Source organism: Bos mutus, chromosome 23 (genome assembly GCF_027580195.1).
Source record: "Bos mutus isolate GX-2022 chromosome 23, NWIPB_WYAK_1.1, whole genome shotgun sequence".
Lineage (NCBI taxonomy): Eukaryota > Metazoa > Chordata > Mammalia > Artiodactyla > Bovidae > Bos > Bos mutus.
This window is the reverse complement of record NC_091639.1, coordinates 39,717,732-39,729,245: the sequence shown is the minus strand read 5'-3', so window position 1 is coordinate 39,729,245 and position 11,514 is coordinate 39,717,732. Positions and strand designations below refer to the sequence as shown.

General features: G+C 49.7%; 1 protein-coding gene across 1 annotated transcript in view; it reads left to right on the top strand.

The window, feature by feature from the left end:
- The first annotated feature begins 5,478 nt into the window (after positions 1-5,478).
- PNPLA1 (patatin like phospholipase domain containing 1) overlaps positions 5,479-11,514 on the top strand; it is a 54,538-nt gene continuing 48,502 nt past the window's right edge. The window contains exon 1 of the mRNA XM_070360786.1: positions 5,479-5,683. Within this exon, the coding sequence (XP_070216887.1) occupies positions 5,479-5,683 (205 nt within the window). The remainder of the gene's footprint in view (positions 5,684-11,514) is intronic.

Sequence of the window (11,514 nt, the reverse complement as noted above, 5' to 3'; positions counted from 1 at the left end):
TAACTAGAGTAATAGTTGATAAACAATTTCCAAAAGGTATAATAAAATTCATCTGAAATTTTCAGATTGAATATTTTAGAATTTTTAGGAATCAGATTTCAGCTATAATAACTATCTATACCTTAAAGTATTTCCTCTGAAAGCACAGGACTAGTTTTTATCTTTTCTTCTCAAGACCATTTCTATGTCTTACTAGAAGTATTGACTAGTCCTTGCATTAGCCCTGAGGTTTTCAGCAGCAAATGTCAAATGCACAGTGGCTTCAACAATAAAGGCATTCAATTATCTGATATAAAAGGAAACGTACAAATGGTTTGGGGGTTGGGACAGTCACTCAACGATCTTCTCAAAGACCCAGGCTCTTTCTGTCTTTCTCTTCTGCTGTCCTCAGTGAAGTAGCCAGCCTCCTTTGTGCCTAAGAATTCCCACCTTCTGGTCTCACAGACCAGCCCTGGTAAAATGTGGGAGGGGTGTGAATATAGCAAAAGGAATGCTATCACTTCTGAGAATCTTGTAGAAAGACGATGGCTCCCATCGGGGGGTTCACACTCTCTGTCTCCTACTCTCTCTCACTCCCCTGCACCTCTCACTCTGGCAGAAGAAAGCTGTCATCTTGTGCAGTGAAGAGGCCCAGGTGGTGAAGCTTCCTCTCAATAGCCAGCCAAGATCTGGTGCCTACTAACAACCATGAGAGTGCATTTGAAAGTGGATTCTTCCATCCTCACGACCCTTGAGATGATTGCAACCCTGGCTATCAGCTTGACTACGACCTCATGAGAGACCATTACCAGGTTCCTAAAGCTTGGAAACTGCGTAAGTTCATAGATGTTATTTGAAGGAATTAAATTTTGAAGTAATTTGTGACAAGGCCATAGATAACTAATACACTAGTATGTCTGCCCGTTTCCCCTGATGGGTACAAGACGGCTGCCATAGCTCCAGTAGATTTCCCCTTACATCTCATTGACCAGAACTGTCTCTTATGTCAGTCTCTAGCTGCAGGGGAGGCTGGGAAATCAAGTATCTGCCCTTTTAACTGCTTACGGGGAGGGAGCAGGGAGCAGCAGGCTGGGAACGGCTGCTGTGTAGCAGTGCTATCTACCAGACCTTCCCCCGCTTTTGTTTTCACATGGTGTCATTTAACTTGTTCCTTCGTACTCTGTAGGCTTCCCCACGTGGTTCAGTGGTAAAGAATCTGCCTGCCAATGCAGGAGACACAGGAGACTTGAGTTTGATCCTGGGGTCGGGACGATCCCCTGGAGAAGGAAATGGCAACCCACTCCAGTATTCTTGCCTGGAGAATCCCACGGACAGAGAAGACTGGCGGGCTATAGTCCATGGGGTTGCAAAGAGTCAGACACGACTGAGCAAGAGGCTTCCCTTCATACTCTGTGTTCACTGTAACTAGAAGCTAGGCCTTCATTCGATTCAGGTTAATTGTCATTGGCAAGGACAATGCTATGATGTTCATATTCTTTCATGTCCAGAAACAACCAGGTTCTTCACTAAATAAACATTTTTATAAGATTTAAGTAAAGGGTGGTATACCATCAACGAGAAGCTAACCCAGAACCTCAATGCCGTCTTTCTCCCCGAGAGCGGTGTCTTGGGTGGTTTCACATATTTTATATTTATGGAAACCCCAGGTTCTTCTATAAATTCCTTTGGGTTGTCTTGTTGGAATCATGTGTGATAAGCAGTCTCAGTTTCTTCCATGTGATTTCCTCAGAAGCTGATGAGTCATAAGAGCAGTTAACTTGGAGTAAAACGCCCGAGAGGATTATGAGCTGACTTTAAAATCAAACACAGGTGTCAGAAGGCGATCCTTTGCCGACAGTGTCCACTTGGAGTTCTCGGGGCTTTGAGCTCAACGCCAGGAACAATGGGAAATGAGATGAGGGGCAGGGTGGGGGAACCCTGTGGCCCCAAAGCCCAAGTCAGGTGTACAGAGCTCTCTGCCGGGGCCAGCGTGCGGGAACATGTTGACAGCTCCCATGGGCCTTCCCAATGAGTTTCTAGTTTGCTTGTTTGCATAGAACCTGGCAGGCTACAGTCCACTGGGTTGCAAAGTGTTGTACAAGACTGAAGCAACTTAGCACACACGCACAGACGCTGTGCTGTACCTGCTGTGGTCTCCACCATCCCCCTGGAACTGAAGAATGTCTTTCTTCAGTGAGGACAGTGGCTTAATCCAACAGCCAGGCCCAAGGAGCAAGGTGCCAGGAACAGAGGCAGGACTCAACACTGTCTTTGCTTTCTTTTTTTTTTTTTTTTATTTTTGGCCACATCGCATGGCACGTGGGATCTTAGTTCCCTGACCAGGGATCGAACCTGCGCCCCCTGCAGTGGAGGTGCAGAGTCTGAACCACTGGACGGCCAGGGAAGTCCCACAGTGCTATCTTTGAAAGGGTGGTGGGGTCCCAGCCTTCTGGAGCCCCGCAGTCCATGTACAACAGGTGGCCCTGCCTCCTCTTTCACTGTGAAGAGCAGATGATCAGGAAGAATACTTGTCCAAGGTTGTCTTCCTTCCACATGACACCATGCCCACCTCCAGCTGCTCAGCCTTCTCTGCTGCTCAACGGCAGGGGTCTTTCTCCCCCTCTCTGAAGCCTTCCCTGCCCCTCCGCCAAAGTTCCAATGTCCTGCTGTCATCTCAGACATGTCCTAAACTCACCCTCCACCCAGTCTCCCCAGCTCTGTCCTAGTTTTCCCAAAGGCAACCCCACCCCTCCCAGCACCCAGGCTGAAAACGGGCATCAGCCATGACTCATTCTGCCTGTCCAACCGGTCCCCAGGTCCTCTGAATCTCTGATGCAGTGGCATCATTAACTTATCTTTCTTCAGCCGCCTCTGTAACCTGGCTGCCAACATCCATAGGAGGATGTAGCTCTATCCTCCTTCCTCATCCTCCAGCCTGTCACTCTGCCTTTCCAAGACTCTCCCCTTCAAGAATTCTTCTAGGTCCTCCTACACGTTGCAAGTGCATCCCACCTTCTTCTGTTGACCCCATCTTTCTATTCCACCTTGGCTCCCAGCTCCACCCGTTCTAGAAGCCTTGGCCCTTATTGCCCTTTGATAATAAGAGACACACCATGTGCCAGGCATTTTATAAACATATCTTATGTTTTAACAGTTCCTGTACAGGATATGCATTATTGTCCCCATTTTACAGATGAGGAAAACCGAGGCCTGGAGAGGTTACCACATGTCACACTGCTTATACATAGTAGAACTGGGCTTCAACCCACTTCTGTCTAATCCTTCATCCTGTGTAACTGCTTGCCATCACACCCCTTCACCCTCTGTAAGGACTGCACACTGCTTCTTGCCATAGTACCCTCCCTCCTCCTGCTAGCTTCTTTAAACCCCCCAACCCACAACTCTATCACATAGCTTCTCTGAAGGTTCCAGCCCATGCTGCCCACTCTCATCTCTGAACTTTTCTGGCAGGAGTCTCAGCCCTGCACAATTTGGTACCTAATTATAGACTGCCTTGTACGGTTCTCTGGTTATTTCTCATTTGTCTGTCTTGTTCCCAAGTGTAGGTGTCAGTGTTAGGGGATGGGGCTTCCACTCCCTACCATCTCCCGGAGGCAGGGTCCCAATGTGCCAAAAGCTGATTGGACTCCACCCAGTCTCACCCTACTCTTCACCCCAGCCTGTCTGTGGCCTCAGATCTGTGTGTGTGTGTGTGTGTGTGAGTCTGCACACATACACACAAGCGCAGACACAGATGCGCACACGTTTTCTCTGTTGCAGACACATTTAGTCAGGAGTTCCCTTCTCAAATAGCTGGAACTACCTATCCAAGACAGAAAACCCCTTCCTGAGCGAACACTGGACACTGCTCCCCAGTGTGAAGTTCCACTAGATCAGTAAGGTAAGCAGAGTTGGCGGGAGGTCCCCTGGTGGGTTTTGGGCTTCCCCGGTGGCTCAAATGGTAAAGAATCCACCTGGGGTGTGGGAGACCTGGGTTCGATCCCTGGGTTGGGAAGATGCCCTGGAGAAGGGAACAGCTACCCACTCCAGGATTCTGGCCTAGAGAATTCCATGGACAGAGGAGCCAGGTAGGCTACAGTCCATGAAGTCGCAAAGAGTCGGACACGACTGAGCGAATTTCACTTCATTTCACTTCACTTCCTTTGGTGGGTTCAGTGTGGCTATCACATCCTAGCAGAGTATGGAGCTGGACTGAGCGTTGGGCAGGAGACTTTGTGTCTCCATTCCAATTCTGACTCAGCTTCTGTGTGCCCTGGGGGGACAGAGAAGGGGGACACCTGCCACTTCGCTGTCTTGCAACATCCTTGGGCAGTGACATTTGCTGGTAGTGAGGAAGACTCTCCTTGCCAGGGCCATGTTGCACTGCTCCAGACTGGCATGACCAGGGCTCCCTGGAGCTACCCTTGGTCCCCCCACCACCTGCCTTTCCCTTTAGGCTCCAAATCATCTCTCTGCTCTGACCCAGATGCCCCCACACCTGGGGTCCCAAGCTGTTCATCCTTGGGATTACTGACATCTCAAACATGTGACTTCATGACATGAGATGTCATGAATACTGACATTTCAAATGTCTCATTTCAAAGTGAGCATACAGTATGATGCCCTAACACAGAATGATGGAGATTTCAGATTGACTTCTTACGGGACACTTAGGATACAGCGCAGAGATTCAGGGTTTGGACAGAGAGTGCTAAGAGTTGGTGTGTTGGTGAAGGGCGGAGGAGAGAAGGTGAGAGCTGGAGAGGCGGTGGGTGGGGGCCCTGGAGCCCAAACTCTTTTCCTTTACAATTTTGGGTGGCCAGTCCTAACATGTGAATAAACAGATGAGTAAGCAAAGGGGCACTTATGCAAGAACAAATAAAAATAATTGTGTCACACCTCACACACGCCACCCGGAGCCTGGAGCAGGATCCCAGGGAGGGGCGTCGCGGTGGGGGCATGGGTGCTGTGAGCCGAGTCTCCCTCAGAAACCAGAGCCAACTTGGCAGCCCTGTCGCTGTGGGAAAGGAATACCCTTTCCTGGAGGGAGGCCAGCGTTTACTCCCTTTACAGCTGCAGCGTGCGGGGAGGGAGGTGCCATCCCATACCCATCCGTGGAGGTTTTGCAACCCGATGAGTGAACCCTTTGGGACTCAGGGCTGAGCAGCACCTCTTCCTGGGCCAGACCCTGCGTGGTGGCCACCTGCGATCCAAGGGGTACCAGGCAAGTGCAGAGGAGGGCACTCACAGGGCCAGGACGCTGCCCGCCGGGGCCTTTACCAGGCTTTGGGGCTGCCTCCTGACCGAGCTCAACAGGCCCAGGCAGCTGCTGTCTGAGCCACCGTGGGTGTCCCAGCCGCCCGGGGAGCGACAGCCACATTCCAGGCTCCGGGCTGGCAGGGAAGTTTGGCCACAAGTTTCGACAGGAGAGTGGCTGACGTTCAGGCACATCGGCGCTGAGAGGTTCCTCCCTTCCCCGGGAGGTCCCAGGTTGAGGAGATGGAAGAACAGGTGTTCAAGGGGGACCCTGACACCCCTCATTCCATCTCCTTCTCGGGCAGTGGGTTCCTCTCCTTCTACCAGGCCGGGGCGGTGGATGCCCTTCGGGACCTGGCCCCCCGGATGCTGGAAACAGCCCATCGCTTCGCTGGGACATCGGCAGGTGCGGTGGTGGCAGCCTTGGTCATCTGTGGGATCGAAATGGGTAAGGCTTTTGTTCTGGGTTCCCTGGGGAGCTTCTGGAGGGGTTCCACAAAGCAGAGTCTGAGGGTGGCTTGAGGATACTTTGGGGAACAAAGCTAAGTCTTCTGGGTGGTGGGAAGGGAAGATGTAGGTTGAGTGGGATAGCATTTGTGGTCAGGGTTTGCTGGGTCCCAGTCTCTGACCCACTGGCTGAGCTTGGCAATCTGTTTCCCTCTCCCTTAGCACCCTGACCTGTGACACTGTCTCCCAGGGTCTGGGAGAGGGAAAGGTGGTATCTCTCTGAAACATCCTGTCTTGGGAGTTACACCATAACAGAGCCATACACTGGGTGAAGAGCTGCTCCATCCTGGCCTCATTTAAAAATACAAATATCCTTGGGAAGGACAAATTGACATCTTCATCATCTTGGTGGGCGTGGATTCGTCAGACCAGCTTCCAAGTGGCTGGAAGTGAAAGCCCTGGGCTTGGAGGGATGGACAGAGGGGTTGGCGGAGGGAAACTGGGAAGGAATATGGGAGGCCTCACTTTGCCTGCTGCCCCACTCGTCCAGGGGGCCCGGAGGGAAGGATGGGGTGACCCACGGAGAGGCAGGAGCGCCATCCCGTGAAAGGGGAGTGGACTGTTTCGAGCAGCCCACACGGCAGGCCCAGGCCCCATCCCGGGGCGGGCAGGGGGAGCATTTATTCATTTGCTGCACTACCATTCTGTGCGAGCCTGTATTCTGGGCACTGGAGACAAAGTCCCTGCCCTCACGGAACAGAAATTCTAGAGAGAGTGGAGACACATGATAAGCCTCCAAACAAGTAGTCTCGTAACGTCAGATCAGGAAGTGATAAGAACTATGAATAAAATCACAGCAGGAAAGGGTCAGAGAATAAAGTGAGGACTGTTTGAGAAAGTGTGGTCAGGAGGCCCTTTTGGAGGAGGTGACATTCAAGCAGAAATCCGAGTGAAGCGAGAGAGCAAGCCATTTGATGATTGGGAAAAAAAGACTGTTCTGGGTGCAGGACCAGCCGGTGAGCCCGTGGCGTTGGGGAGTGAGGAGGGGGGTGGGGGGTGAGGCTGGAGGGGCAGGTAGGGGCCAGGTCACGTGGACCTCGTAGCGGGGAGAACCAATTTCACTCCTGGGGAGTGGGGAGGAAGGAGGGAGGCAAAGTGGACAGGTGGCCGAGAGTGGGGGCTGGAGCCCAGTCCTCAGGGGTTGGGTCCCCGTGCGGGCGCTTCACGGCACTGGCCTGCGGCACGCAGCTGGATGCTCTGTGCCACAGTTTCTACTCTGTCCAGCTGAGATTCCATTCGCGTCTCATTCTCAGGTTACGTTAGAGGGTTAATGGCCTGAGTGAGTGAACTGGTTGGTATGTGTCAACTGCCCGGCTATGCGGAGTGAGACGGAGAGGAGAGGGCAGAAACAAGGAGAGCAACGCTGGGGGAGGTGGGGGGCGGGTGAGATGAAGGGGAGAGTAGCGTGGAGCCATATACACTAATGCATGTAAATAGACAGCCCGGTGGGAATTTGCTGTAGGACTCAGTTCAGTTCAGTTCAGTCGCTCAGTCGTGTCCGACTCTTCGCGACCCCATGGACCACAGCACGCCAGGCCTCCCTGTCCATCACCAACTCCCGGAGTTTACCCAAACTCATCTCCATTGAGTCGGTGTTGCCACCCAACCATCTCATCCTCTGTCGTCCCCTTCTCCTCCAGCCTTCAATCTTTCCCAGCATTAGGGTCTTTTCCAATGAGTCAGCTCTTCACAACAGGTGGCTGAAGTATTGCAGCTTCAGTTTCAGTATCAGTCCTTCCAATGAATATTCAGGACTGATTTCCTTTAGGATGGACTGGTTGGATCTCCTTGCAGTCCAAGGGACTCTGATTCAGGGAACTCAAACTGGGGCTCTGTAACAACCCAAAGGGGTGGGAATGGGTGGGAGAAAGGAGGGAGATTCAAGAGGGAGGGGGCGTATGTACACTGATGGTTAATTCATGTAGATATATGACACAGATCAAACCAATATTGTAAAGCAATCATCAATTAAAAATAGATAAAAATAAAAAATAATAAAGTTGACAATTAAAAATAAATTAATATAAAAATAAAGTTGACAAAAATAAATAAATATAAAAATAGAGTTGAATGAGCAATAAAAAAGCGGGGAGAGGAAAGAAACAGGGAGAGCAGTAGAGACTGTGCTCTGAAGCAAGGGGTGAACAGGGCAGGTGGCCGGGCGGTGAGAGCAGTGAGGGCGTCAGCTTTCGGGTGCACGTTGGAGGAAGGGCCAGGGATGAGGGGCCCACTGCAGAGTGAGGAGGGAAGCCAGCAGGGCCCCTTCCTGCCTGTGGATTTGTGCTGGGTGAGATGTCTTTCTCTCTGTTTTAAATAATAATTGTAATACCCATTCCCTGAGTACCCCTTCCATGCAAGACAAATTTTTTTTTTCTCATAATTCACAAGTAATCACTTCTTTCTCGATTCAAACAATGCAGAAGTATTTAGAGTATAAAGGGCAAAAGAAGCCTTCACTCACGTCCCCCCTTGTCCTCAATCCCACTTCTCCTCCTGGAGCCCGTGGAAGGACTCTGCTGGGATCCTTCTAGATCTTTTTTTTAATGACAAGTCCTCTGTGAATGTAGCAGTTCATCCTTCAGTCACCCAGTGGACCCTAGGACAGGCCTTCAGAAAGGGGCTGGGGTGAGCATCGCCTACTCCCCGGTCTTGGAGTCACAGCCTCCCTCCCCTTGGAGACACCCCCTTTTCTGGGATTTCTCTTTCTTTCCAGGTACTTGAGTCACTCGCCTGCTCCCCTGCCCCCATTTCCTCATGTCTTTAGTTCAACTTCTTAAAACGCACCAGCCAGAAGGGTCAGTGGTGTCTCTGTCTTTGGGCATTTGAGAACTTTCAGAATTAATCCAGTTCAATCAATAAACACTGCCCAGATGGTTGGATGGCGTCACCAACTCAATGGACATGAGTTTGAGTTGGTGATGGACAGGGAGGCCTGGCGTGCTGCAGTCCACGGGGTCGCAGAGTCGAACATGACCCAACTGAACTGAACTGAAAACTGACTTGGCCAGGCTGTGGATGCCAGGGGACAGGGACTCAGACCCACGAGAAGGGCCCCTGACGGCGGTGTGACCGAGGGCTGGTCTGCGTGCCAGCCACATGCCTGTGACTGGGAGGGAAGTTCAGGGAAGGGTGAGGGGTGTGGTCTTTTCATTCAGCAGCATGTTTATGAGATTGAGCCACCATCACTCAAGCGTACTTCATTCATTTTAAGTGCCATGCAATTTACTACTAACCAGCCCTCCCCCGAATCAGGCACTGTTCTCTTTGGTGTATTAACTCATTCAGTCCTCACAGCAACCCTCTGAGGTGAAAACTATTATCTCCATTTTACAGAGGAGGAAACTGAGTCACAGAAAGCTTAAATCAATTACCTAAGGTCATGCAAACAGTAATTGGTAAAGCTGGTGTTTTAACCTAGCCTGACCTTTAAGCCACTTTACTGCTGCTGCTTTTTTTTTTTTTTAATTAAATATCTATTTACTTGACTGCACCAAGGCCTTAGTTGTGGCATTCAGGATCTTCGCTGTGGCATGAGGGATAGTTAGTCGTGGGATCTAGTTCCCTGACCAGGAATCGAACCCGGGCCGCCTGCATTGGGAGCTCAGAGTCTTAGTCACTGGACCCCTAGGGAAATCCCGGCACTCTGCTTCTTGACAAAGCAGTGTCAGGGGGCATGGATGCTGGTTGTATGGACACCAGGGTCAGGGAAACCTCTCTGAGTAAGTGGAATTTGCACAGAGACCTGAAGGAGTGGAGGGAGTGAGCCACGAGAACATCTGGGGACAGCATTCAGCGAAGAGGGACACGTGACTTGTCCCATCCTATCATCAGTTAGAAGCAGAGCAAGAACCAGGACTCGGTCTCCTGATTTTCTTTAATCCTCTTTACCTCTTTTCAGATCTATTCCATTAAAACTGTATTGTGGTTCATTTAGCCATTCTGTTGATGGACATGGCCAAGTTTTTATTGTTATAAACAATGCACATCCCTGTTTGGGTCTCTCAGGTCCACATGGAATGTTTCCCTAGGATACATATCAAATGAACTTTAGCAGACTTCGCTAAATTATTTGCCAAAGTGGTTGTACCAATTTAACCACTCAGTTCAGTTCAGTTCAGTTCAGTTGCTTGGTCATGTCCGACTCTTTGTGACCCCGTGAACCACAGCACGCCAGGCCTCCCTGACCATCACCAACTCCCAGAGTTTACCCAAACTCATGTCCATTGAGTTGGTGATGCCATCCAACCATCTCATCCTCTGTCGTCCCCTTTTCCTCCTGCCCTTAATCTTTCCCAACATCAGGGTCTTTTCAAATGAATCAGCTCTTCACATCAGGTGGCCAAAGTATTGGAGCTTCAGCTTCAACATCAGTCCTTCCAATGAACACCCAGGACTGATTTCCTTTAGGATGGACTGGTTGGATCTTCTTGCAGTCCAAGGGACTCTCAAGGGTCTTCTCCAACACCACAGTTCAAAAGCATCAATTCTGAGCTCAGCTCTCTTTATAGTCCAACTCTCACATCCATATATTTAACCACTAGCAGTTCCCGATTTCCCCACAAAGTCATCATCAACCTTTGGGACTATCAGACTGTAGAGTTTTTTATTTTTTTGGCCATGCCAGGTGGCTGGCAGGATCTCAGTTCCCTGATTAGGGATTAAACCTGGGCCATGGCAGTGGAAGTACAGAATCCTAACCAGTAGGCTACCAGTGAACTCCCAAGACTGAAGAGTTTTAAGTCAATCTGATGAATGTGAAGTTATATCTCATTTTATTTTGCTTATTTAATCTGCACCCCCTGATTACTAGTGCTGTTAAGCATCTCAATGTATTTATCAACCACTTGTGTTTTCTCTTAAAAAAAAACAAACAAAACATTTTACTTGGCTGTGTTGGGTCTTAGTTCACGGGAGATCTTTAGTTGCAGCGTATGGGATCTAGTTGACTGCCCAGGGATCGAACCCAGGACCCCGAATTGGGAGCACAGAATCTTAGCCACTGGACCACCAGGGAAGTCCCCACTTGTGTTTCCTCTTCTGTAACTTACCTGCTCATGACCCTTTCCTGGTAATCTTTTTCTCTTCAACGTGTGGGTGTTCTTTATATAGGCTGTACATGAATCATTTGTCAGTTATGCACATTGTAGCTAACTTATCCCATTCCATAGCTTGCCTTTTTATCTGACAATGTCTTTTGTTACTCAGAAAATTCCAATTTTGATGCAGTCAGGGATATCAAATCTTTTCCTCCTACAATTTGTGTTTTTTAATATCTTTACTTTGTTACAATGATTACTTCTGTATTTTCTTTCGAGAGTTTGGAAATTTTGCTCTTTCATATTTAAGTTCATCCATCTGAAATTTATTTTGTAGCTCTTTTGAGGTAGAAATAGAAGATTTTGATTGTGGTAACCAAATACCCCACACTATTTATAGGCAACTCTTTCCACTCTTTTCATACTGTTCATACTGTTCACGGGGTTCTCAAGGCAAGAATACTGAAGTGGTTTGCCATTCCCTTCTCCAGTGGACCACATTCTGTCAGACCTCTCCACCATGACCCGCCCGTCTTGGTTGGCCCCACGGGCATGGCTTAGTTTCATTGAATTAGACAAGTCTGTGGTCCTAGTGTGATTAGATTGACTAGTTTCCTGTGAGTATGGTTTCAGTGTGTCTGCCCTCTGATGCCCTCTTGCAACACCTACTGTCTTACTTGGGTTTCTCTTACCTTGGGTGTGGGGTATCTCTTCACGTCTGCTCCAGCAAAGCGCA